At 43.5% G+C, this 26,134-nt stretch overlaps 2 protein-coding genes across 9 annotated transcripts in view; both read left to right on the top strand.

Moving 5' to 3' along the window:
- Positions 1–17,109, top strand: part of LDB3 (LIM domain binding 3) — a 170,787-nt gene extending 153,678 nt beyond the window's left edge. For all 8 annotated transcript variants that reach the window (XM_087701852.1, XM_087701850.1, XM_087701851.1 and 5 more), the window contains 5 exons: positions 4,486–4,798; positions 9,601–9,781; positions 10,871–10,991; positions 12,646–12,761; positions 14,316–17,109. In XM_087701852.1, coding sequence (XP_087557978.1) covers positions 4,486–4,798; positions 9,601–9,781; positions 10,871–10,991; positions 12,646–12,761; positions 14,316–14,405 — 821 coding nt within the window. In that variant the 3' untranslated portion in view covers positions 14,406–17,109. The remainder of the gene's footprint in view (positions 1–4,485; positions 4,799–9,600; positions 9,782–10,870; positions 10,992–12,645; positions 12,762–14,315) is intronic.
- A 7,601-nt stretch (positions 17,110–24,710) lies between these two features.
- The window catches only part of BMPR1A (bone morphogenetic protein receptor type 1A), a 79,533-nt gene continuing 78,109 nt past the window's right edge, over positions 24,711–26,134 (top strand). The window contains exon 1 of the mRNA XM_087702273.1: positions 24,711–24,897. The gene's annotated coding sequence lies outside the window, so the exon portion shown is untranslated. The remainder of the gene's footprint in view (positions 24,898–26,134) is intronic.

The following is a 26,134-nucleotide window of genomic DNA, read 5'->3' on the forward strand; positions in this document are numbered from 1 at the left end:
TTGTGTTTGACCTTGGGAAGCTGGGGTGGGCGTGGCTGGGGTGGGCATAGCTAGCTCTACATCAGTGGTTTCCAAACTTGGCAACTTTAAGACTTGTGGACTTCAACAGCAGAGCTGGCTGGAGAATTCTGGGAGTTGAAGTCCACAAGTCTTAAAGTTGCCAAGTTTGGAAACCACTGCTCTACATCATTCGTGTTACGGGCGTCTGTGGTGGCCCGCAACCCTCTGCCAGCGAAAACGGAGTTCCAAAAGGCTGTCTGCGGCCCCTCCATTTTTGCTGGCAGAGGTACTGAGGGCCAGTTCTTTGCTGTTGCCCTGCGGGCCAGATCTAAGCACCCCATGCACCAGATCTGGCCTCTGGGCCTTGAGTTTGAAACCCCTGCCCTATACAATTCTACCTCAAACCAAGCTCTGCTTTAACTGGCAGAGGGCTGCAGGAGGCCATCGCAGGCAAAAAAGGAACCCATTGGGAGCCCATTTTCCTGGCAGAGGCACCACAGGATGGTCTTTCGCTGTTTCCAGGGCAGCCCTCCGGGCCAGATCTGAACACCCTGCTCTGGAATGAGGGAAAATGTGACAAGCACACAATTCTGTTTGCCAGCATTTCCTGGCCACCACAGAAGGACTCTTCACCTCTGAAGATCATAGGGCTTTATAAAACTATAGCCACAGGCATTCGTTTATTTCTCATTAATCTATCCAGCTGCCTTGATGTATAAACACAGTTAGGAAAATTCTGCATTCCGCTGTTGACGTAAGGACGCTGCTTAGCAGTTGCTGAAAACAACTTCAACATCCTCCTTTTGCTAGAGATGAACTTCAGCAACCAGAAGTATAGTCCTTGTTCGCAGGGTGCCAGTTCCCCAAAATTGTCAGCAGATGGCATGACATTCTAGGTTTCACCCGCATGATCACCTCTGCATCTTGAGAATATGTTCCTTCTGCTCCTAGCAATTCAGATGTCTACAGGCATCTGTGTGGTACATTCCTTTCATTAGGGTAGCATCGACAGTTCAGTGGTTCGAATCCCTAGCGCTGTGTAAAGGAGTGAGCTCCTGTTACTTGTCCCAGCTTCTGCCAACATAGCAGTTCAAAAGCATGTAAAAATGCAAGTAGAAATATAGGAACCACCTTTGGTGGGAAGTAACAGTGTTCTATGTGCCTTTGGCGTTTAGCACATATGTGCGAGGGGAACCTTTACCTTTATCTTTTGTACTCCACTATTTTTTCCCACTACGTATCAGGGTTTTTTTTCCTGAAAAAAATAAAATAAAATTTGTTAAAGAACAGTTGCGATTGCTTGTGCTAAGAAAATGATACCAAAGTAATTTGAACATTTAAGTCAGCATTCTGATTAAGCGACAAGATATTTGCCTTCAAAAGTTTGAGTGACTTAATATCATAAAGACATCAGGAGCTTGGGAGCAAAGAAAGGCCTCCGTTGATAGATTTTTAAGGTTTTTTAAAAAAAATATATTTGTATGAAGGAATGAGGCCTTGGGCGAAGGTGGGAATGGAATGAACCAATGGAGCTGGTATGAAGGAATGAAACAAAGCTAAACAGGAAATTAAAATAAAGCTTTCTTTTAAACATGGAACAGAAGGAGGAATAGAAAAAGACAATGTTCCGAAATTTATAACTGAAAGCTATAACATGCAGTCCAGGATTAATTTGCAAACTCTCTGTCTTTTGAAGCTGATGAAAGTCTTGAAAATTAAGCCTGAAAAACATCTTAGAAGATTTTCAAGTTTAGCTTCCTGAGTACTGAATTTGCCATGCAATCTCTACTTCATGCCACCGGGGAAAGGAAGCCACCGAATTCTGGGACCTACAAAATTAGACACTTTCATAAAACATGGGTGCCCTTCAGGTGTGGGTTGCTGTGGGAATTACTGCCAGTTTGGTGCGCAATTTTTTTTGTGTGCGACCGCCCTCGCTTTGCATGCACACACGCCAGGTGCGCGCTCTACATGCGTGCACATTTGTACCTAAAAAGGTCTGTGCATGTGCACAAAGTTAGAAAAGGAAAAAAAGTACATTTTTGCAATGAAGATTGTTCTGAGCATGCGCAGAACTGAAAATCAAGATGGCGCTGCCGAGGATAGAACCGGTTTGGGCGTGTGTCTGGCCAATTACTACCTACTCGGCCAAACCAGTCCCAACTGGTAGGAAACACCCTCTGGTCCCCTTAACCACCAGTCAAATGGAGCCACCATGTTCACGGGCTATGTTATATCCAACTTCCTGCTAATAACAGAATGCCAGAGGTGGCATTCAGCAAGTTCTGACCAGTTCTGGAGAAGCGGTAGCAGAAATTATGAGTAGTTCAGAGAACCGGTAAATACCACCTCTGGCTGGCCTCGCCCCCATCTATTCTCTGCCTCCTAAGCCCCAGCTGATCAGGAGGAAATGGGGATTTTACAGTATCCTTCCCATGCCACGCCCACCAAGCCACGCCCACAGAACCAATAGTAAAAATTATGAATCCCACTACTGGTTCCAGGCCAGAGTCTAATTATCTGTTGTCTGTGTTGTGGTTCTCCCCCCCCCCCCCCCGTACCTTGAAATTATTTCTTTTGCCCATTACATTAGGGCATCTTTTTTGGATACAGGTAGTCCTTCACTTATGACCACAACTGAGCTCAACATTTTTGCTGCTAAGTGAGACATTTGTTAAGTGGGGTTTTCCCCATTTATGACCTTTCTTGCCACAGTTGTTGAGTGAATCTGGCTTCCCCATTGATTATGCTTGTTGGGAGGTCACAAAAGGTGATCACCTAACCCTGGGACACTGCAACCGTCATAAATATGAATTGGTGGCCAAGCATCTGAATAGGATCACATGACCGTAGGGATGCTGCAGTGATCTTAAGTGTGAAAACTGGTCCCAAGTCACTTTTTTTCAGTGCCATTCAGTGGCGGGTTCCGGATCCCATTGCAGTCGGTACGGTGCAATGGGGCCGAGCATCCACCACATGAACGCATGCAGTGCACGCAGGCGTACTTACAGTCCGCGATGCTCTGTGACGCCTCTGCAATGCTCCAGCTGCTCGGCAGAGCATTGTACAGGCACCGTATGCTCCATGCACATGCGCGGAAGCCCCGAAAACCTCAAATACCGGTAAGGAGCACGGGCAGGTGGGTGGGCCCTCTGGAACACCGTACCGGAACGATACCTGATCTTCCAGCAGGCACCAGTACACTCGTACCAGGATGTACTGGTTGTAACCCACCACCGGTACCGTTGTTGCTTCAAACAGTCACTAAACAAACGGTTGTAAGTTGAGGACTGCATTCTCTCAGGGTAAACAAAAGTGCAACGTTAAACACTGAAATTAGTGGAAATTAGTGGCAAAAATAGAGTGAAAGATGTGCAAACTAGAAGTGAACAACAACAACAATGAAGGGAGCCACGGAAGGAAAGGATTGGCTAATATTATGCAATTGTTGATGGTTATTTTATCCTGGACTGCAGAGTTGAGATAAATAACCTGCTTGAAGAAGTAAAAAGACAATTTAATAAAGATTCTTGCAATTTATTTGTCTCTAAAGACAGAGGATTATCCATCATTTGAGGTCTGCTGCAGCATCGGATTTTGAAAGCAGACTAAGCATTATGTTAAGATTATCTGAGACTGCTCTGGTAGGAAGGACAACATCCTGATAAATGATGTATGTAGACACTCTCTCTTGGAGTACTCATCCCTACCCCAGAGCTCACTGAAACAGCATTGCCAAAAAGGCATTAAGAGTTGTTAACCTAATTTTGCAAAGCTTCTTCTCTGATAATATTGTACTGCTAACTAGGGCATTCAAAACCTTTGCCAGACCAATTTTCAAATACAGCTTGTCTGCCTGGAATCCACACTGTATATTGGATAATAATACAATTGAGAGAGTCCAGAGGTTTTTTGATGAGAAGAGTCCTCTACTCCTCTGCTCACAATAGAATCCCTTATGCCACCAAACTTGAAATTTTGGGCTTAGACAACTTAGAACTATGTCGCCTACAGTGTGACCTACGCATAGTACACAAAATTGTCTGCTACAACGTCCTATCTGTTAATGAAGACTTCAGCTTCAAGTGCAATAATACACGGGCAAACAATCAATACAAACTCAAGGTGAGCCACTCCAAACTCAATTGTAGAAAATACAACTACAGCAACAGAATGGTCGATGTCTGGAATGCTCTACCTGACTCTTGTTACATCCTCAAACCCCCATAACTTTAACCTTAGACTGTCTACTATGGACCTCACCCCATTCTTAAGAGGTCTGTAAGGGGTCATGCATAAGCGCACCATCGTGCCTACTGTCCCTGTCTGACTGTCCCCATTTATTCGTACCCATTTCCTGTGTTCATGTCCATGTTTCTACTTATACATGTTATCCGTACATGTTTGACAAACTAAATAAAATAAATAAATAAATATCATGGTTTGCAGAAACAGGATTATTAAATGCAAATTTCTCATTTACAGCAGCTCCAGCACCTGCCCCACCATCGGTGTCCACACATACCTATATTCCAAGCCAAGCTGAGCCTTCAAGTCGTCCCCCCTGGGTGACAGATGACTCCTTCTCCCAAAAGTTTGCTCCTGGGAAAAGTACCACCACTGTCACAAAGCACATTCTGCCCAAGGGTGCTCCGGTGCCTCCATCTTCTGCAGCACCTCCCCCAATTCCTGCATCCATCCAGGCTCCTGCTATCGCACGGGGGACAATCCAAAGAGCAGAACGCTTCCCCGCCAGTAGCCGAACTCCACTCTGTGGACATTGTAACAGCATCATCAGGTATGTCTATTGCATCCTTCCATGGAAAGAAATCCTAGTGGAGTCTAGTTACACTTATGCCAGAGACTAAAGATGGTGGGCCATCTGAAGGAGAAAAGCAGGCAGAGCTGGGAGGGTGGAATTAAGTGCATCAGCACTTTAGAGTCCTTGTGTTGCCATAAGAGATCCAAGTCCAGTTTCTGTTGTAGTCTGCTGGTGGCCTGCAAACAGTGAGGAGGTTGGAGAAAAACATGGGCCAGTCCTGGAGTCTGGGGAAGGATCGGATGCGGGCTCTGTGTTGGAGGCAGAGAGGGGGCCAGGGCCATCTGGGAGTTCTGTGCTGCCTCCGGAGCCTCCAGAGTCGGACATCAGTGAGGCAGAGGAACAGGGGGGGCCTGTTCCAAGTGCGCTCATGCGCAGAGCTGCCAGAAGGCAAAGACAGTTAAGGCAAAAGGGACAACTTGGGAGTAAGACTTGGAGATGATTGGCCCCTCCCATAAGACATAAAGGAGGAGCAAAGGCATGTGAGCCTTTGCAGGAAGCAACTTTGTTCGTTCTGGTCAGTTTAAATTCTGAAGCTCTGTTTTGACTCTGTCCTTGTGCGGCCTTGCAAAGCTAATTGCCAGTTAGGTCTTTGGCAGTGTTTCAAGGGAGATAAAGGCGGGTGCTTATCAGCCTTATCCCAAAAGACTTTGGCAGACTTCTTTCAGACTCTTTACAAACTATTTGTGGCTCATTATGGGCTGTGAATGAACATAATCACAGCCGCTGAAATAAAAAGAGGGTTTTGGGGACTAAGCATGTGCTTTTTACTGTCTCAGGAAGCTTAGGTCATAACAATTTCCTTGAATTCCATTGGCACCATTAGTTGTCTTGCGTATAGGCTTGAGCAATAAATCTTTCTGCACTGCGTCTTAACCTATGACCCTGATATTTTTTTCACCTGACATTAGCTTCCCAAAAGAAAATCTTGCCTGTTGTGTCTATCTTCACCATTCAGCCCTTGGAAAGCAGAAATTCCATTCAGATCATATCCAAATTCATAGATACTGAAAATGGCTAACACGTTTTTTTTTTCCAAATCTGATCGCTCCTAAGATGCTGACCTACAAATTCCTTTATTTCTAACCAGTAGGGCTAATGACATGCAACACAGCTGGTGGGATCCAGTTTGGAGAAACAGAAATCATATAGCGATTGAAATAAAGGGGAGAAAAGTAAGGAAAAATGAAAAAATCTATATGACATCAAAATAAAGTTAATTCAGTTGTTAAAACTTATTAAATCTAGACCATATAAACACATGTGGCTCCATCTTCTCAATTCTGATGATCGACTAAACACCATCCTAATTGTTAGCATCTGGTTTTTCTTCTCCTATCCTTTTCTCTCTTCTCTCTTCTCTTCTCCTTTCCTCCTATCCTATCCTCTCTTTTATTTTATTTTCTTCTCCTCTCTTCTCCTATCCTATTCTCTCTTCTCTTATTCTGTCCTATTCTTTTTTTCTCCTATCCTCTCTTCTCTTCTCCTATCCTATTCTCTCTGCTTTTGTCCTATCCTATCCTATTCTCTATTCTCTTTTCCTATCCTATCCTATCCTATTCTCTATTCTCTTATCCTATCCTATTCTCTCTTCTTCTCTTATCCTATCCTGTCCTATCCTATCCTGTCCTATCCTATCCTCTCTTATCCTATCCTATCCTATCCTATCCTATCCTATTCCCTCTTCTTCTCTAATCCTATCCTATTCTCTCTTCTCTTCTTCCCTCCCCTTCCCTCTTCCTCCTCTCCTCTCCCTCCTCTCTTCCACTCTCTTCACCTCTCTTCTTTTCCTCTTCTCCTCTCCTCTTCCTTGTCTCGTCTCCTTTCCCTTGACAGAGACTTAAAACCAAGATTTTTCTTCCAGATTCCCTTCTCATAGAATTCCTTTTAGCAAGATTTGTTGAGAAGAAATGGGTGGAATTCCAAGAATTTCAGCCAATGAACTATTTCCTGTTTGCAACCAATATACCCCCATATGTATCAAGGAAAATACTTTCTAAATCTCTTCCTAACAGCCTCCTGAGATGGGGAGGAGGTGGGTGTTTTCATCACCTCCTGGCTGTCTGCAGAACCATCTCCTGGATCAAGGCATCAGTCTGGGAACCAACCATCACAGGAACTTCTTGTACCTTGGCTGCCTATGTGCCATTTGGAGAAGCATGTCACAGTTTGCATCCAAAACAAAAGGAAGTTTCAGAACAGATCAGATGATACCTCTGGGTATCCCAGCAGTGGGTTTCACATTTTGCTATCACCAGTTCGCTGGGCATGCACCCGGCCTTATACACATGTGCTTTGCTCTCTCACGGATCTTCCGTACATGCACCCAGCCTAAAAAAATGTGCCTAAATAGGACAGTGATTTCCACTATCAGTTTGAGCAAACCAGTCCGGACCGGCTGAATACCACCTCTGGATACTCCTTAATGCAGCCATGTTTCCTGCAATCACACATTTTGCAGCATAGTTGCAACACAATGCCCAAAACAGACGTGTTTGATTCTGGACAAAGTATAAAGGTCCCTATAGGAGTGTCTGCTTTTTCTCCACACTTTGAGACTGGTAAATATTCAAAGATAGCTGTCTGCTTAAGTCCTAATGGAATCAATGACTCGTTAAAATATATGTTGGGAAGGACTTTTGCCTCTTCGTGGTGTAATTTCTCCTGAGTCGGTTAGCCTGATAGATGGTCAGCCTCTTTAATGGAGCTTGGATCTAACTTTTATGCACAAGAACTCAAGGTCAGCACATCAGTGTGTCGATAGCCCTCGATCACTAATTTAAAAGGCATCTTTTCTCTTTCAAGAAACCATGGTTCATGATAGTGCTTTTCCCTGAACCAAGACTCTTGTGACATTTTAGAGGAGCAAATCCATCAGAAGCATGTATGGATTAGACACCTGTTTCCGAAGGCATGAAATCTGTAAATGGGTATAAAGGGAACAATTGTAAATGGGGACAGCTATACTAAAATAGAGACAACATATCTATGTATAGGTGTAAAATAAACCCAGTGGGTATTTCCAGAGATGGCCTTTCTTATGCAGTGCCTCCACCTTATTAATTTTATAAAGGAATTATTTGATATTATCTCCTTTTATACTATAGGGATGCAGTGGCTCAGATGCTGAGCTTCTCAGTCAGAAAGGTTGGCGGTTTGAATCCCTAGTGCCGCATAACGGAGTGAGTTCCCGTTACTTGTCCCAGCTTCTGCCAACCTAGCAGTTCAAAAGCATCTAAACATACAAGTAGAAAAATAGGAACCACTTTTGGTGGGAAGGTAACAGCGTTCCGTGTGCCTTTGGCATTGAGTCATGCCGGCTACATGACCACGGAGATGTCTTTGGACAGCGCTGGCTCTTCGCCTTTGAAACGGAGATTAGCACCACAGGGGTGGATTCCTGCCAACATTACTACCGTTTTTGTGCCCCAAAACACTTGTGCATGCATGGTACAGTCACTTGTCCAGCTGAGTTATTACCTATTTGGCTGAACCGGTCCAAACCGGCAGGAACCCACCTCTGGAGCACCTCCCCTTAGAGTCGGGAGTGACTTGCACATACACTATATTGCCAAAAGTATTCGCTCACCCATCCAAATTATCAGAATCAGGTGTTCCAATCACTTAAATGGCCACAGGTACCTAGGCATGCAGACTGTTTTTACAAACATTTGTGAAAGAATGGGTCGCTCTCAGGAGCTCAGTGAATTCCAGCATGAAACTGTGATTGGATGCCACCTGTGTAACAAATCCAGTCGTGAAATTTCCTCGCTCCTAAATATTCCACTGTCAGCTGTATTATAAGAACGTGGAAGTGTTTGGGAACGACAGCAACTCAGCCACGAAGTGGTAGACCACGTAAACTCGTCCAACATCAGTGCGTGACCTCACAAATGCGCTTCTGGAAGAATGGTCAAAAATTCCCATAAACACACTCCTAAACCTTGAGGACAGCCTTCCCAGAAGAGTTGAAGCTGTTATAGCTGCAAAGGGTGGACCGACGTCATATTGAACCCTATGGATTAGGAATGGGATGTCACTTACAGTAAGTTCGTATGTGAGTAAAGGCAGGTGAGCGATTACTTTTGGCAATATAGTGTATGTGTGAGGGGAACCTTTCCTTTATCTTTTGTACTCCACTATTTTTTCCCACTACGTATCAGGGGTTTTTTTTCCCTGAAAAAATAAAATAAAATTTGTTAAGTAACAGTTGTAATTGATTGTGCTAGAATCCTCCTTCTGAAACCCTGTATTCAAAACACTAGTGATTGATAAATTTATTGTGTCCAGCTGGCTCAATTTGGCTGACCTTCTCTCTACTTTTCTTTTCAACCAAATGCAAACTGAATTGCTTCTCCCCTATGTCAGGTGCTAAGAATTGGGACCATCCGTTAGGTTGCAGCCCAGAAGAACTATTTAAGCCGATACACAAGAATCTAATCAGCTAAAATTCAACATTAAATTGGCGCCAGATAAGAATGGGATTCAGGAATGATTGGACTTGGACGTTTGTGGGAACGTAATGACTCTAAGCTGATGACACACTTAACTCCCCTTTCCCAGCTCTGCCTGCTCTCCCCCTATACACATTAGTATAAATGAAGTGGCATTTTATACTTTTGATCGTGGAATTTAACTCAATAAGCTTTGAATTGGTTAGTCTTTAAGGAGGTTTTTCTGGGCTTTGTTAAGCTAATTCCTAGGAGTCGTTAGAACAGACCCAATTGTGCAAGGGATAGAAAAACAATATATTTTTGAATGTGTTTGATTCATTCTTACAGAGGGCCCTTCTTGGTAGCCATGGGTCGCTCTTGGCATCCTGAGGAATTCTACTGTGCTTATTGCAAGGCTTCTCTGGCTGATGTGGGCTTTGTGGAAGAACAAAACAGTGTCTACTGTGAGCATTGCTACGAACAGTTCTTTGCCCCGACCTGTGCCAGATGCCATATCAAGATCATGGGGGTAAGTCCACAAGCCAGCTGGGAGGAATCCTGGCCAAATCATGCCTAGGGGGAAGAGTCTAGCTACTAGATATGGGCTGCAAGAATTTGAATGACCCTCGGGGAGCACCATAGAGACAAAGAAAATGTTTTTGTGCTTCTGCCTTCTCCAAATGCTGAAGGAAATGGAGTCTTGCTTCCTAGAGTGCACTTGTTTTGAGAATGCAGGCTGATGGGTAAAGGGGTGGGGTCAGCTTCAAACAATATACTTGGTATTTGTCACTCTGGCCACTAGATGGGGCTAGAGAGCAACAACAGCATATAAAAGTTATATGCTGGGGCATGACAATGGCACTGAAAAAAGTAACTTATGACTGTTTTTCATATTTACGACCATTGCAGTATCCCCATGATCATGTGATCAAAATTCAAATGCTTGGCAACTGGTTCATATTTATCTTGGTTGCAGCATCCCGGGGTCATGTGGTCCCCTTTTGTGACCTTCTGACCAACAAAGTTAACAAAAGCAGCAATTCACTTAATAAGTGCGGCAAGAAAGGTCCTCAAGTGAACAAAACTCACTTAACAGTTGTCTCGCTTCGCAACAAAGTTGAGGTGCACCACCATGTCTGAACAGTGGTGGGATTCAACCAGTGTGACAACTGGTTCGCTGAGCATGCGCTTTGCTCTGCAGCCCCAATGAGTAAAACAGCTGAGGCACAGCAATCTGCTCTGCCGCGCCTGTCAGCTGGGCTTCAAACAAAGGAAATATAGGACAGATTAGCGCAGGTAGCGCAGGGGCGAGTGGGCAGAGCCAACTGATTGCCAGAACTACTGGTTCACATGAACCGGTCCAACCAGCTGAATCCCACCCCTGCACCTGAAGAACATCTTGTGATACCCCACCATGATCTACAGGAATTCCACATGAGTTGCTTGGACATTATTTCTCCTGGATGAGCGGAATTAATCATTGATCACTGAATTAGTTAGTTCGTCAGGTTTCCGAAAGATGCCCTAATTAAGATAAGATAAGAGCTGGCCTTCCCCGTGTTCCTTTCCCCCCAAAAGGAGGACGTTTCTGGAAAACCACTTCTCTTTTCTCTTCCAGGAAGTGATGCATGCTTTGAGGCAAACTTGGCACACCACTTGCTTTGTCTGTGCCGCCTGTCGGAAGCCGTTTGGAAACAGCCTCTTCCACATGGAGGATGGAGAACCCTACTGTGAGAAAGGTGCTAAAGAGTTCCTCAATCAGTTGATAATCTTGCATCTTTCCAAAGAAAACACCCTCAGCTTGGAAATCCCCTCCTTCTCTACTGCTTTCGTTCATGCTTGCTTCTTGCAACTCTTTGCCAGACGGTCTTCATGTTCAGCCATGTTCTCTTAGGGATGACTTCCAAAACGCAAATCTGCATCATGCTTTAATCTCCTCTTTTTCTTCTTTTGCTTTTCCTCTTTCCCAAATCTGCAGACATTGAACTTTTTGAGGTCCTCTTTTGTTCGCAGGTGGGACACGGTGGCTCAGAGGCTAAGATGCTAAGCTTGTTGATCAGAAAGGTCGGCAGTTCGGCGGTTCAAATCCCTAGAGCCGCGTAATGGAGTGAGCTCCCGTTACTTGTCCCAGCTTCTGCCAACCTAGCAGTTCGAAAGCATGTAAAAAAATGCAAGTAGAAAAATAGGAACCACCTTTGCTGGGAAGGTAACAGCGCTCCGTGCACCTTCGGCATTTAGTCATGCCGACCACATGACCACGGAAACGTCTTCGGACAGCATTGGCTCTTTGGCTTTGAAACAAAGATGAGCACCGCCCCCTAGAGTCGGGAACGACTAGCACATATGTGCGAGGGGAACCTTTACTTTTACCTTTGTTCGCAGTGACTTTGAAAAGCAACTGCTAGTTTGACTTCACAGTCCTTACTCAGTTACTTTCAAGGAACACAGTGTGAAGTTGAGGAAAAATTGATTCCCAGGAACTATTTTGACATGGTTGTACCATTTTCTTGACAGCAATATGTCACTCTCTTACTCCTGCAATTTTTTTTTCAACTTCTGTAGATTTAGTCCTGACATTTCCTTCAAGACTCAATATTGTTTGGGGTTTTATTTTGTTCATTTGTTTTTCATTTTTGCAAACATTCATTTGCAAAAGATTCATTTTTGCAAACAGCTGAATGACTTCCATCTGATCCCTAACGTGATAAAGAGATTTTAAAAAAACCACACACACACATTTAGGTAAGGATAAAAGGTCCTTCAGTTAAAAATCAAAGTGTCCCAAATCTAGAGATATAAAAAAAGGTAATTATTGCTCTACCATCGCTAATATTTGGTGTAGAGGAAGAAGCTTATAATGCACAATATTCATTCTATAAATGGTTGCATTTGCAGCCTGGGCTCTGGCATTGCTTCATGTCGGAATGCCTCACCGATCATGTTTAGTCTTGCCTTCCTTCCCACGAGTTCCCCATGCATCCTTATTTGCTTTCACAACTGTGAAATGCTCTAATGCTGGTCAGGCTAAGAGAGAGATCAGCTGGCTGATCTCCCTCCCTCCCCCTTTTAGTCTGTAAGAAATCAGGATTCGAAACTAGTTCTTCCTGCTCCTAGTCTAATGCTCCAAATATTGTGCCACACCAGGCAAGTAGTCAACTCATTTCAAACACCGTTCCAGGAACTTCCGCAAAGTTGAGGAGGAAGGCAAGCAAAAATAAACCCACAGTTTTGCATCAGAGAAGGCATTAAAATCCACTGCTGCCTTTTTGTCCCAATGCTACCTAGGCGTGTCTATGACATCACCGTAAATCAAGAGGGGACATTAATATATTTATTATAGTACTCTTTATGTTGCAAACCTCATTTTTTTCTCTTTGATATGTATTCTTCTAGACTATGTTGCCTTATTCAGTACCAAATGTCACGGATGCGACTTCCCCGTTGAGGCTGGAGACAAATTCATCGAGGCCCTTGGTCACACCTGGCATGATACATGCTTCATTTGTGCTGTAGGTATCTTCCCAAGACTGGTAGGTGGGTCACAACACGTAACACACAAACATAGATACCCAAGAGAGGGTCCAGGAGTATTCTAAATGTTTCACAATGAAACAGACACCTTGTAGCTATGGCCAACCTGCTCAGGGTAAAAGTTCATGTGATATGTTCTTCAAAACATGTAGGAGAAACAGGGGTGGACTGCTACACATTTGCCCGGGCTCAGGAGAACCTTATGGCCGGTTCACAAATCCCACCCCTGGCTGGCCCCTCCCCTCCCACTCCTCCCCTCCCCGGAGTCTCCACGGGGCTCATTTTGCATGCAAGGTAAGTACAGGGTGGAGGATTGGGGAGGGGGAAAATGGGCCTCCCGGAAGTTCCAGAAAGCCGGAAACGTGGCCGTTTCCGATCCCCTGAGGACCTCTGGAGCCCGGGGGAGGCAGTTTTCACCCTCCCAGAGACTTGAGGAAAGCCTCCGGAGCCTGGGGAAGGTGAAACCCACCCCACTGCCTGGTGCAGGAAGCCGACTAGGCCACGCCCACCATGGCCACGCCCACCCAGCAACCTGGCTGAGGACCCGTTGCTGAAATTTTTGAAGCCCACAAAGGGGTGAACTGCTTCCGGTAGTAAAAAAATGCTACTGGTTTTCAGAACCGGTAATAAAAAATACTAAAAAAAGCTTTTTAAAAAAAGTTTCAAGGATTGTATGTTACACAGCTGATCTTTGGAACTTTTAAAAAAAAAACTTTTAAAGAATTTTTTTACTACAGGTTTTCCAGAAACACGGAGGTGGAGGGGTCTGTTTTTGTTCCCATCAGGCTTCCCTGAAGCGTGCTAGGCCAAAAATGGAGGGTGGAGGTGCTGGGAAAGAAAGGAAGGAGGGAGGGAGGGAGGGAGGGAGGGAGGGAGGGAGGGAAAAAGGAGAGGAAGGAAGGACTACAAATCTGGCAATAATAATTTCAGAGGATAATCCAGGGCTGGAAGGACCTGGAGGTCATCTAATCCAACCCTGCTCCAGCACAACATTGTTAAAGTGAGTTTCTGTCTTTTGATCCCCCAGTTACATGACTGCATAACCACGCCCACCCAGTCACATGGTCCCACCAAGCCACGCCCCACCAAGCCATGCCTACAGAACCGGTAGTAAAAAAAAAAAATAGATTTCACTACTGAGTACCCCCCTGAGAAAAAACTATATTCTGGTTCTTCTTGGAGGTAGATCTGGATCATCTTCATCTGTGCTCAGTTTGGTAGATCATTTTTGGAAAGAAATGACTGACTGCATCAAAACTCCAATTGTTTTGTGTGTGTAATGTCAATGCATTCAAGGATGTTCCTGGAGGCAAGTCAGTGCTTTTCTAAAGGAACTGAATGAAGGAATCATATCAACCATGTACACCAATCTCTCCCTTTTTCTCATTGTTTTGACTCAGGAATGGGGGCTCAGCACATCTTATGCTTAGATTGTCTAACTTTGCTGGTTTTGCAGAATGGACTGAAATGGAGGGACTCAGAATCGCGTCGGCTTCGATGCAATTCCAACTTGCTGTATCTCTCATTCACAGGTCTGCCATGTCAATTTGGAAGGTCAACCGTTTTATTCGAAGAAAGATAAGCCTTTGTGCAAGAAACACGCCCATGCCATCAACGTCTAAAGAAAAATCCGGAAGGGAATAATGAAGCAAAAAAGGGTGGAGGTTGATTCAACAGATTAAATATAGATCACTATGGATTTCTGAGGATAGGGGAGGGGAAGGGGAGGTCACAAATTATGGACACTTTGAATTATGCTTTTGTGTGTGCAGATCTATTTCTGATGCACAAAAGGGGGAATGAATATTCATAGTTTGGCAGCCAACTTGGGCTGTAATTGCTTGAGCAAAATGAACAAAATAAGGGGGCAGTTTCTATGTAAGCATATTTAGGATAGGTTTACCCTAGTAGAACCCATTACTGTTAAAAAAAATTAAATAGAATCCTTTCTTAGTATTATAATACAGCTCAAAAGTGCCAAATTACACAAAGTAACTTAAAGTCATAGTCCATTGTGATGATGAGTCAAATAAGTATTCCTTACCAAGCCAACAGAGTGATATTCCATTATTCTATGTTGCGACTCTTCTTCACACTACTTAGATGTGGCATAACTTTGAGGTTAAAGAAAAATGATAGGCCAGATAGAATTAACAAAAAACATGCCATGAACTGACCCAATCAAAGCTTGAATCCAAACACAACTAAAAACTCCTCTGGTAATTCTCCCTGATTACCAGGTTTTCTTGTATATAGGTGTGGTTTTCCTGAATTTAAAAAAAAAAATGTGCTTTTTCCAAGCTGGTAAACTTTGGGGATAATATCCGACCCCCAGTAATCGTGAATGGCTCTTCCTAAGTCTCATTCCTATATTGGAATATATCCCCCTGGAGTAGAACTGTTAGAAAATGATTTTCAAAGGACTCTGTATGTGTGTGGAGACCTTGAGCTTCTGATCGTTAGTAGGAAAGTTGAGCAAAATGATGAGAAGGGTTGCATGGAAGAACGAAGAGTTAACTCAGAGGATCAGTTGTCTTCCATCTGCCATTGGGGAAGGAAGGAGAAAGTGTTGGATTGTATGTTCACCATGCCATTGTCACTATCAAGCTAACTGACCATGGAGGAAACACTCACATAAGAAATTTCCCCAAGGATGAGACCCTCTGGTTGAGATTACTTGCGACGGATAGTAGAAGCTGTAGACTTTGGATAGTTGGAAGTCAACACTTTGCATTCCAGTTGAGACACTTTGCCAACTGATGGACGAGCATTTGGCTTTGTCAAGAACACTGAGTTCTTGAAAACTCTTACTCGTAATAGCAGTAATGAGGAAGGCGGTCATTTCTTTTTTGTTGATGGTTAGGAAAAGCTACATTATAATTGCAGCTACAAAAAGATATAGAGTTAGGGGGATATCCAGATTATTATTATTTTTTAATTTCTTTGTTTTCAAGAATGTGACATTTTGTTTGGTTAAAACTGGTGCCATTCACCGGACAGACCTTGAACGAGAGACTTGTAATTCTTTAAAGACGGTTGTCTCTAAAGTGTGGTTGTGTTTGCTGCTACAAGAAAAAGAAGCCTGCAGAACCTTGAGTAGTTTTCCTTTCCTTTTTTTTTAAAGTTTTTAAACAAAATGCTATTTAGAATTTCTGCAATTATTTACTTTTTGAAGCTTTTGTCCCCTTGTGTTGGGCAGACTGTATTCATTCTGGCTAGCATTTGGGTATTTCATTCTTTAGCATCAGGTAATTGTTTATATACGGTGAAGCCACTGGCTTATATCTGCTCAGATAAGCATCCTAAATTTAGACACAGAAGGACTCGTTCTATGTCAACATTGTTAGACGCTGATTTGAATGGGCAACACTGTCATACAGATAAAAGCCATGTACTCCAGTAGAATATGTTCCAGCATGGAAGCTGATTTCTTATTTAAAACAATGTACAATATTTATTATTCATTTGGGGGGGAAAACAAGAGGGGAAAAGAACGCAGTTTGATTTTCATGTTTGTTGTTTGACTGGAATCCTGACCTCAATCAGGCTAAAAGCTAAAATAAAAGCTGCATTATAACCAATGGCTTCTTCTTCTCAAAATCCTATACTTTATTTTAAGATCCCTTTTGGATCCTGTGGAAGAATAAAAGATGCTTTATCGAAGAACTCGTGTTAACTGGATTTTAAAATGCTTAACCAGGACTGACTCCAGTCCCTCATCTCTTGTCTTCTGCAAAGAATGGAACACACCGTACAATATTTATTTTTCTGTATGTAACATTTTTGCCTTGGATAGTTGAGCAAATTTTAAATCTTGTTTATCCACATCTGTAGCACTTTAATTCTTGCTTATCGTGCCCATGTAACAAGGAAGACACCAACATCTCATTCAGGATTATTCTTAAAAGAATCTGCAGCATTTTGGTCAAACTTATTTTTCTGAAAGATACACTTTCGTTTTCTTACATTTCCAAGCTAGTAATTTAGTACAAAATGCAATAACCAGTATAATCTGAGGAGTCAACAAAGTACAGAGATAGATTCTAATTCATCTTCAGCTGGTTAAGTCCACCGTAACTCCAAGAGGGAATTCCATTTATGGCATCTTAGTAGAAGGATGATCAGATTCAGCTGTGGATGGTGAGCTTCTTGCACAAAGATAGCACAACATTATTCATTGAAAACATTCATGCATGGCATAAAGCCATAAAAGGGATGTGCTTTAGTTTAATACATCTCATGGTGGGAACCTAACTCATTGTGGTTATTCCATTCTGATTTATTCACTAAGGCATAGTTAAAGAGCAATGGGCATAGCACAGCATTGGATCAGTCCATCAACAAATTTTAGGGATTATTCTGATGCTGTAGACAGGGTATGTTTATTGTCTCCCTTGGGATAGACCTATTGCTAATACCATCCAACCTGCAGGAAGAGAAAGCAGATATTGGACTGGGTAGTCGTTCAACCCTCTTTAAGGAGCAAGCACCCCAAAATAGTATTCCATTACTTTGGACCATTTTGAAGCACCGTTCTAAAGAAAGGAATCCATGATTTAAAGATCTTATCTTATATATTTTCCCTGCCAGCGTATTTTTAAAAAGTGCATTCTTATTCTCAAAATGAAAGAAGTTGCTTCTTCTTCTTCTTGTACCATATCCACCATCGGACGTTCATAATCATGTTGGCAATCCTATTTTTGTCAACAGCCGCATGAAAAAGTGCTGCTCAGTTTTGTCCAAACCAGCCCCTTAGATTTTGAAGCCATGATGTTCTTCTTCTGCCTGGACCTCGTTTGCCTTCAATCTTTCCTTGCACAATTAAGTGAAGTATGCTGTATTTTTCTGGGTGTCGCATCACATATCCAAAATATTCTGTCGCTTTTTAATGGTTTTGATTATTTCCCTTGACTTTCCCAGGCGGCTTATCACTTTCTCATTTCTGATTTTGTCAACCCAACTTATACGTAAAGAGAAGTTTCTACAGCAAACTAATTGCTCCAGATTAGGTCTCTACTCCATTCAGGAAGGCTGTTGATATTTAACATTGGGCTGCTTAGTATATTTCCTTATGATCAAATTTTATTTGAGTAGAATCACATCCATCTATCCTTAATAAACTTTTTTAAAAATTGTATAGAACTGTAGTCCTAGACAAGTCGTAAATTCACTGGTCTACAGCAAGAGAAACACTGGGGGACGACATACCAAATTTATCTTTATGACAGATATAACAATTACCATTGTTTATGCTAAACTAAACTTGTTATCCTTTGGTTCCACTTTTTTTTCTCTGCCTTTTGCCTTGTTCTTCCTAATACTGTACCTGTGAATGACCAAATAATACAATTTGCCTATTAACCTATTCAGAAGACTTGATAGGTTATGTCAATGACATCCAACTCAAAGATGATTAGATTTTTAATCACCTTTAGAAGAAGCAAATCCATTGAAATCAACAGAACTACTGAAGCATGATCCTACTTTTTTTTGCAGCTAATATTTTCGCTCTAGCTGAAATGGGCAGAAAACAGTTTGAAATTTGGGGGGCATAATTCAGATTCTGTTGAATTTTGTGAGAAAACTCTGATTAATTTGTGGCTGGCCTTCCATCTTCCATTTAGTCTTAGGACAATGCATTTTGCTTGAATCCTAATTCTGAAAGGAAGTCTACCACAACCAATTAATCACTAATCTATCTATCTATCTATCTATCTATCTATCTATCTATCTATCTATCTATCTATCTATCATCTATCATTTACCTATCATCTCTCTATCCATCCATGAAATTCCTTTGGTCCTTCATGAGTCAGTAGCTTGAGTAATACACTCTATTTAAAGCTTTCTTTGTATTCAGTGCTAAAACACAAAATAAAAATTATGCTGGGACTCAGGTGAGATAAGATGTCCCTCTAATAGATGCTATTTTTTTAAATGACGTTATTAACCTCTGTGCTTGAGTGATTTGCTTTCTACTGCAGTCACATGAAGCTTTTGTTTGATTCTTTTTTTTAAAAAATCTGTACGGAAATATTGATACGATACCACAAGTGACCTTACTTTGAAATAAGGTTGGGAAGCAGATCATCCTGGGGTATTTTTTTTCCAGTTGCTCAGCATCCAGTGTGTTGATTCATGAAGTGTGACTTGATATATCTTGCATGGATTATCGGTGCCGAACACTAATAAAGTATTTTTTAAAAGTATGACCTTTTTTTTTTTCTCTCCTGAATTTATGTGAAAGAAGGAATGTTCAACAACCAGAAATGTTTTCGTCAAATAAACATCTTCTTTGGAAATTGAGCCATCAAAAGTCAAATTTGTATGCTTTCTGAAGAAGCCCTTTCTTGTCTGATGTTTTTCAGGTCAATTAGGTCTTTTCCCTGATCTTGTTCTATTACTAATGCTCGCAGGGAGGCGTGTGTGTGTGTGTGTGTGTGTGTGTGTGTGTGAACAAATGTGTGGAGTTTCGTACAAGGAAGGAAAGCTATGTTTGAAATCTAATTCTGTGGTGATCTTAGAATGCAGTGCAGAAGGGAGTGGGGTCTATTGCGAGGAAGAAGGGGGGAGAGGAGGGGGAGGGGGAGGAGACCTGTGGGAACTTTAGCGCTCTCTGATCTTGGTGGTTTTCTTGCAGACATTTCATGATGATGTTACCAACTAGGTAACATCATCAGTGCTAGAAGGTAGTGGGCTTGCTCTGTCAGTGTTGGTGGGAGGTGGGAGGGGTCTTGGTGGTTCCTAAGCAGAGATTAACATCAGGGATAATACTAGCTCAGGGGTGTCAAACTCAAGGCCCAGGGGCTGGATCTGGCCCATTAGGTGCTTAGATCTGGCCCATGGGGCTGACTTGGAAATAGCAAAGGACTGGACTGCGGTGCTTCTGCCAGCGAAAACGGGCTCCTGATCTCCGTTTTCGGCTATTACAGCCTCCTGCAACCCTCTGCCAGTGCAAATGGAGCTCAGGAGGGCCCTCACGGGCAACCCCAACCTGAGTGACGTCAAGCTGGCCACGTCCACTTTGGCCATGCCCCAAAGTGGTCAAACACAACCCTGATGCGGCCATCAATGGAGAGATGGTATTCTGAGGTTCTGGAGAAGCGGTAGCGGAAATAGGCTGGCCCTGCCCCCACTGCCTCCCAGCTGATCTTCTTTTGTTGCCCTGAACAGGAGAACAGAGCTGGAAAGCAGGTTAGGAGGTTGGGAGGGAATGGGAATTTTGCAGTATCCTTCTCCTGCCACGCCCACCAAGCCACACCACGCACACCAAGCCATGCCCACAGAACTGGCAGTTAAAATTTTTGAATCCCACCACTGTCTCAAGGAAATCGAGTTTGAGACCTCTGCACTAGACCTAGAACCAAGTTGTAAGCAACACCTCAAATCAAGGAACTACCAACTCAGGCAAACCAACAAACAGTAAGCAACAGCCTAATCGAAAAACTACCAACTTTGAAAGCTAAGCGACATTGGTTATAAATTGAGGACTACCTGTAATTGCACGGATGAAAGCAAAACCAGATTATAATAGGGGCAAATTACAATTTACCTACTTTTCATGAAGTGATTTCTTGAGATTGTTGGCCCGAGCACTTCATATCTTCAGAAGCTTTACATATTACAAGAGATTCATGCTGGCAGGGACAGTTCAGAAGTCTGCAGAGAATTAAATGTTAAATTTTCTAGTAGCAAGGTCAAAATACGTAAACAATCCACACACAACAAGAAAGAATTGCACAAACTCCAGTAAACTTAGGTTTTGCTTCGCTGCCTTCTTTGTCATCACCGGATAATTTATTATAAATGTACTCAGGGTGAAAGTTTCTGCAATAGAGTTTGCTCAGGAAGTGGGAACAAGCTTTGAGGATATCCTTTTTCCGGGCCAGAATATCCAATACTTTCAATTTTATATACAGCGGAAGCAATTAATTGCAAGAGAAGCCCAGATCGGTTTCCTGTGGCTTTGCATGCAACAGCAACCATTGTTCAAAGTGTTGAATTGCTTTGTGATTTCCGAAATTACGTTGCGCTGATTTTTTTTAAATAGACGTTGCAAAAATTGATTTTTGAGGATTTTATCATCTTTATTTCTCAGCACAGGCACTCAAGCAAGGGACGGAAAGAAGCAGAATTGGTCATTCATAGTTTAAAACCAAGGAAAATGTTTAGTTAACGTAGCAGAATCCATTGTGTTTTGCACTAACTAAATCCAATAAAGTGAATATAAAATGTCCCTAGGATTTCAGATGATTTTAACACATAACAGATTAACAGAGTCGGAAGGGACCTTATAGGTCATCTAGTCCAATCCCCTCCTCAAACAGGAGACTCTACACCATTCTGACAAATGGCAGTCCATTTTCTCGCATTATATATTGCTTTACCAAAAGTGTACCTTACACAGGTAGTCCTCGAATAGTTTGCTTAGTGACCATACAAAGTTACAACGGCACTGAAAGAGTGAATTACAACTGTTTTTCTTACTTATAACCATAGCAGCAGCCTCGTGGACACATGATCCAAATTCAGATGCTTGGCAACTGGCTCATACTTATGACGGTTGCCGTATTCCCAGGTCACGGGATCACTTTTTTGCAACCTTCTGACAAGCAAAGTCAATGGGGAAGCTGGATTCAACACTTAACCGTGTTACTTGCTTAACAAACACCGTGACTCAATTAAAAACGATGGGGAGAAAGGTGGTAAAAGGAGGCAAAATTCATTTAACAACGAACTCGTTTAGTCACAGAAATTTTGGGGCTAGTTTGCAGTCGTAAGTTGAGGATCACCTGGGCAATTTGGAAAAAAAAAAAGCTTCGGAGGCAAATCATTGCTGAATCGGAAGTGAGCTGAGTTGATCTGTGGATGCTGATATTCAGAGCGTCTGAAGCAGGGGTGAAATCCAGCAGGTTCTGGAGAACTGGTAGTGGAAGGAAATTTTTAGTAGTTCGGAGAACCGGCTGGCCCTAGAGTGGGGTGAGAATGGGGATTTTGCAATATCTTTCCCGCGGCCACACCCACCAAGCCATGCCCACAGAACTGGTAGTAAAAAAAAAATGCATTTCACCACTGGTCTGAAGGCTGCAACAAGTTCATTTCAAATCCCACCAGACCAGTGGTGCTATTCAGCCAGTTCGGTGGGGTGGGGTGGGGACCGGTAACAGCAGCGGCAGTGGGAGGCTCCGCCCATCTGCCCGGACATCATCACATCCTGTTTTTGATGCCCTGTGAATGCAAGCACCCTCACATTTGAGAACCAGTAGCGAAGGTAAGTGAATAGCACCCCTGCACCAGGCCACGGGAACGTTCAAAGAAACATGAGATTTGCAGAAATATAAACACAATTTAAATTTTAAAAAAAAAAACATTGGGGTGGGAAACTGAACTCCAAGGGTTTGAAATCCTTCAGGCTCCTGAAAAGGGAACACGCAACTGTTTATTTTTCTGAACACAGACCTTCCACAGTGACATTTTATTGCACTGACATTTATACACACACCAAGGTTACCTTCCGTCAGTCCTCATACAGACAAATCGTAATGTTTCTTAAAAACTGCTGTTTTTACTTACTGCTGGGTTTCAAACGCAAATTTGAAAATATGACATCTGGGGGTGCCTGTTCCAATTTATTCCAGTTGTTTTTGTAATCCCTCAAGGGAATTTGTCCAGTAACAATCGATCAATCAGAATAGAGCTGGAAGGGACTACCAAGGTCTTATAATCCAACCCCCTGCTCAGGCAGGAGACCCTATACCTGTGATGTTCTTTGTGGTCATGTACCTGTGGTGTACCCAAAATGGCACACGAAGCCATGTTGCCTGGCACACACGGCCTTGCCTGTTTGTCTTCTGGGTTTCTGGCGTGCATGCGCGCGTGGCGATCAGCTGTCCTTCACGTGTGCGGCAGTGCTGAAAACCTGTGTGCGTATGTGCACTGGGCAGCTGAATGTTGGGTGTGCATGCATGCCAGAACCCAGAGATTCGGCTTTTCCGGAGCTTGATCCCTTCATACGCGTGGCAGTCCAAAAAATCAGACTGCGCATGTGCCCCGGTCAGCTGATTGTCGGGTGCGCATGCATGCTAGAACCCAAAGTTCAGCTTTTCTGGAGAGTGGTCCGGACACTGCCCTATACCATATCAGACAAGTGGCTGTCCAGTCTCTTCTTCAAACAACTTCTGAAGGCAAGCTCTTCTACCGGTTGATTGTCCTCACTGTTAGGAAGTTTCCCCTTAATTCCAGATTGCTTCTCTCCTTGATCTGTTTCCATCCATTGTTTCTTGTCTTCTGGTGCTTTGGAGAATAAATTTACCCTTCTCTTCTGGAATACTGAAATATTGCTAGTCCTTCTTTTCTCTAGATTAGCCATACCCAAATTTGGCAACCATTCTTCATATGTTTGTGTCACCAAGCCCTTAATCATCTTAGTTGCTCTTTTCTGTACTTTTTCCAAAGTCTCAACATCGTTTTTGTAATGTGGTGACCAAAATTGGATGCTGGAGTGGTCTTACTAAATCTTTGTAAAGCAGTACTAATACTTCACATGAATAAGTTTTCCCTCCTTTGCTGGATGGCAAGAAAGAAAGATTGGGTTTGCAACTCCTCAAAGGAATCTGCAAGCTTGATCGTCATAACAAGTATGTCTTCCATCAATGATTTGAATTAACCCATTATAGATAATTTCATTAAATGCATATTTACACACCCATTCATAGTCACCCATGTATTCATTTCATTAGCTAAAATGTCCTTTTTCAGTAAAAAGAAAACTGAGTTGTGGCTTTTATATAATAATCTCCCAGTTTAAAAAAATAAAACATTGCCTAGAAGGATATTTGGGATGGATACTTAATTTCCAGGTAATCCAGAGCTCTGGGAGAATTTCCATTCAGCAGCAGCCCAGCCATGGGTGGAATCCTTTCCTGAGTTTGCTGTGCAAGGTTTTGCAAATTTGCAATTTTCCTTCATGAAGATCTTCTGGGGTTTAGGACAAATGAACTAAGAGTCTCCACCTCTAATATATATTACATAAACATGACAAAATAAATGCAAAATTACTTTTTTTACAATTTTCTCCTCCAAAAACAAAAAGATGAACCTCTACTACAGAGACCATATGGCTCATTCATTTATTTTTGCTTGGCTTCCTTAAAGTATTTATAGGCCGACCATTCTACCAATCTCAGGTCAGAGAGAGGCAGATTATTTCTCAGAAAGCGTTTATAATCCGCCTTAATCCTTGGCTGGGAACCCTATGAATAAAAATGTAACCAAGGAAATCTAACGAAATCGTGGTTTCATTCAACACTAATATGTAATATAATTTATATTATACAGTAATACTTTTGCAAGGGAAAAGAGTTGCGTTCCTCCTCCTCCGCCCCCGCCTCTTCTGATCTCGGCCTCTGTGGCTTGAAGGGCTACAGAGCATGCGCGCAGGAGACGAGAGGAACGTTCCTTTCCTCCCCCCCTCGCAATATGCCAGGTAGGCGGAGGCGAAGACACATGTTGCTCGTTCGCCTAGCGCCACCTTCGGCAATTTCCGTCGAGGGCTCGGGTTGGGAATGGACACGCCCCATCGCTGGAAAGGTGCGTTAGGGAGGAGATTATTTTTTTAAAGGTGGAGGGGGGAAAACGAAGTTTCCCGAACCCGCTCGGTAGCCTCCGCCGGGGAAGGGCGAAGAAGCGTCCCTCGACGGCCGGACTCTTATTTCTCTTCTGCAAGCTGCTCCTTCCGCCGGCCTCTGATTGGACTCCTCGACGCCCCTTGGGCGGTGCCCGCCTCCTTTCCCGAGCCGTGATTGGAACCACCCCACGCCAAGGCGCGTCCCCTCCCCCTCCGAGAGAGCGCGCGCGCGCCCCCGAGCCGCTGTTCTTTTTTTTTCTCACACTCTCTTCCCCCCCACTCTCTCCCTTTCCCGCGCATGCGCGTGGGCCATCCCAAGGCGCCGTAAGAGGACCGACGGCGGCTCCACTCGGCCCGGGCGTCGAAGAGAGCAGACGCCGCCGCCTCCTGCTCTCCCTGCCCTGTCTAGGCCTCCGCTTCCCTCGGCCGGGGGACGCGCTTCGGATCCAGGCGATCCCCGGGGACGCTCCGAGGACGATGCCCCGCGGGTGAGCGAGGGAGGCCCTCTTGGCCGGGCCTGGCGGGGCGCAGCGGGACGGGCTGCTTGCGCTGGGCCGCCTGGGGTGGGGATGGGGGACTGGCCTGGGAGGGCCCCTCAGTAGATGGGAGAGGGCGGCCTCGGCGACACCCCAGTGGAGGCTGAAAGGGCCTGAGTCTCCCTTGAGCTTTGGGAGAAAGGAAAAGGGCTGGTCCTCCTTTCCTTCCTTCTTTCTTTCCCCCTTTTCCTTCCTTTCCTTCCCCCTTTTCCTTCCTTTCCCCTTTTTCCTTCCTTCTCCCTTTTTCTCCCTTCCTTCTTCCCCCTTTTCCTTTCTTCCTTTCCTTCCTTCCCCTTTTTCCTTTCTTTCCTTCTTTACCATTTTCCTTCCGTCTTTCCACTTTTCCTTTCCCTCCTTCCTTTCTTCTTTCCTTTTTTCCTCCCTTTCTTCCTTTCCTTCCTTCCCCTTTTTCCTTTCTTTCCTTCTACTTCCTTTTCCTCCCTCCCTCCTTTCCCTGGTTCCTTTTTAATTAAGGGGGTGGTTGCTCGTCCCTTGGACTGCACCCCTCGAAGTAAACAAAAAGGATCAAAGGAGTGCCTAATTAGCAGCCTTAATCAAGCCAGAGTCCTTGCTGCTCCTCTGCAGGACACCCCAAATTAAAGCCGTGGGTAATCCGGTTGCACTTGGTTTGGAGCGCATGGGATGGAGAAATGAGATTGGTGGATCTCCTCTACACCCCCCCCCAAAAAAAGAGATCTATATTTGGGAATGGATTGCCACGATCAGTTTAGAAAGGGCTCAAATAAAGCCTAATTCGATGGTTGTTGATGGCTCAGTTGTTTTCTTTTGCTACAAATCCTGGGTGGATATATTGTTGGTCATTCATTAGTTATTATTTATTGGGCAAGGAAAGAAAGTAAATAAGTCTAATGAGGCCATTTGATGACAGAGGTGGTAGAGAGGGTCATTTCCATAAAAGGCTACAGAAAAGAAAGTAAGGAATAAAGTTTGAGATTGGAAAGTGCGTATTTTGTTCTTGCTGTGGTTTGCATTTCACTGGGAAAATACGGTTGTGTTTGACCACGGTCTTTAAACTTCAACCCCTTCCTAATGTTTGTCCCATAGTATGTGCTGCTACTGATAATACATTTTGTAATCCAACTTTCCCAAAAAGCATCCACTTGAGCAAAGATAATTTTGATACAACCCAAGCTCTAGTACCATCAAATGTGTAACACAGGGATCCTTA

Source organism: Thamnophis sirtalis, unplaced genomic scaffold, assembly GCF_051295495.1.
Source record: "Thamnophis sirtalis isolate CommonGarterSnake01/CBP01778 unplaced genomic scaffold, rThaSir2_p1.2 scaffold_15, whole genome shotgun sequence".
Taxonomy (NCBI): Eukaryota; Metazoa; Chordata; class Lepidosauria; order Squamata; family Natricidae; genus Thamnophis; species Thamnophis sirtalis.